This window comes from Rhagoletis zephyria, unplaced genomic scaffold (assembly GCF_001687245.7).
Source record: "Rhagoletis zephyria isolate East Lansing unplaced genomic scaffold, Rhagoletis_zephyria_1.1 Rzeph_scaffold_53760, whole genome shotgun sequence".
Taxonomy (NCBI): Eukaryota; Metazoa; Arthropoda; class Insecta; order Diptera; family Tephritidae; genus Rhagoletis; species Rhagoletis zephyria.
In genome coordinates, this window is record NW_016210813.1 from 1 (window position 1) to 1,887 (window position 1,887).

Below are 1,887 nucleotides of genomic sequence, written 5' to 3' on the forward strand. Positions count from 1 at the left end.
AAAATTGAACTCATATTATCGATGTTTCAAAAACAACGATGTATCGTTTGCATCCCTAGGCACAGCTGGCACGTGCAGCATTCATGTTTTTTTTTCTTGATTTTAATCGCCAGCGGCCGTGTTATTTAATTTTTTTGGAGTTATTAGGCGTCTTGTTTCTGAGTTTAGGGCGCAAGTGCGCAGCGCCCTGTACGTTGTGGTTAGCGGTTTTTGTAAACCAGGGTAATTAAATTGATTAAAATCAAAACACAAAACTAATAAACAAAGCCGTTACACAACCCTAGAAAAATACTACAAATTACATCTATTTTTTAATTACAGAACTTAAAATTAAGTTAAACGGCATCTATCCTACATACATATGTACATAAGTGTCTTTCGCTTTTAATGGCACCAGCTTCAATCCTGGCTTTACGCAGTGCTGCACTGAAGTCATTCGATTTCGTTCGCGAAATCCACAAACGGGCTTTCAGTAATAAATTTCTTCTTATAACCAATGTGAGCATTTCACTAGGCCTGAGTACAGCCGGTGATCTATTGGAACAACATTACGAAATTTATCGCGGCGATATAAAAGAATGGGACCAGAGGCGCACAGCCAACATGGGCATTTCCGGGATGGGCGTTGGCGCCATTTGTCATTATTGGTACAAGTTTCTCGATAGTCGAATGCCAGGACGTACAATTGGAATTGTAATGAAGAAAATTGTGTTAGATCAATTCATTTGTTCTCCTCTCTACATTTCGGCATTCTTTCTGACAATGGGCGCATTGGAAGACAAATCGTTGAAGGAGACGTGGCAGGAAATGAAGGATAAAGCATGGAAATTATATGCTGCTGAATGGATGGTATGGCCACCCGCACAATTCATTAACTTCTATTGCCTACCAACACGATACCGGGTGGTATATGACAACGTTATTAGCCTGGGCTATGACGTGTATACATCACAGGTAAAACATAACGACTAAGCTACACTTCACCACCCTGCGCGCACAAGTGAACATTTTTGGGGTGCTATATGAATTTTGGAGTAATTGCGCACATTTCCACAAATGTATTGTATAAACTTTAACTATAAAAGCTAATGAGGGATAGGTATACTTTTACCGTGTGCTGTAAAAATTCTCAGTGAATATATATAGTTCTTTTGTATAGTACGTACATAAGTATGATTATCCAATAAAAGATAATGAAATTGCTCGCAAATCCAGTACCAAAAATCTGCATCAACAAAATAACATATCCCAGCCATCCGTCCTTTTTCACGCAAATAAAATCCTTCAGATGACGTCCGACTCCAAGTCGTAACATTTTATTTTCTTTCAATTTCAGTCGAAGATTTCAGATCTTTAATAATTTGAATCCGTTTATTATGTCTTTTCAAACGTATGCCAGCAGTGAATGTGAAGACAACAATGCTAAAAATTATGCTTGACCAGCTGATATGTTCACCCGTATATTTAACTGCTTTCTTCACATTAGGATTCACGGAGGGTCGAAGCATATAGGAGGCTTTTGCGCAACTAATAAAATTTGGAGTGTATACCGTTTTGAATGGATGCTTTCGCCCCAACAAAATGCGTATTTTTTTACGTGTATATGATATGTTAAATAGATCTAACATACACATCACATGTAGCCCACGATAACAAATAAAAACAGTTTTAAGTCATTTAAGGGTAGATTTTAGGATAGCTATTTATTAAGCAATAAAGCAGCGAATGTTTTATAGCCCTAGGTTTATTGAAATCCAATCAAAGATAATTGTTGAGAAATACACAACGCGGTTAGAAGTTTATTTAATAACTAAAATAAGGCTGATGAAATTTTAATTGTCTGGAAAGTTTTAGAATTTGGATTTGTACTAATTTTTCCTGTTCCCA

The 1,887-nt window shown here is 36.8% G+C and overlaps 1 protein-coding gene across 1 annotated transcript; it reads left to right on the forward strand.

Annotated features, from left to right (window-relative positions):
• Positions 1-49: 49 nt before the first annotated feature.
• LOC108356070 (mpv17-like protein 2) lies at positions 50-1,210 on the forward strand. Its single transcript, XM_017607203.1, has 2 exons — positions 50-222; positions 322-1,210. Exon 2 carries the CDS (start codon positions 388-390, stop codon positions 970-972), a length of 585 nt encoding a protein of 194 aa, XP_017462692.1. The 5' UTR covers positions 50-222; positions 322-387; the 3' UTR covers positions 973-1,210.
• The last annotated feature ends 677 nt before the right edge of the window (positions 1,211-1,887 follow it).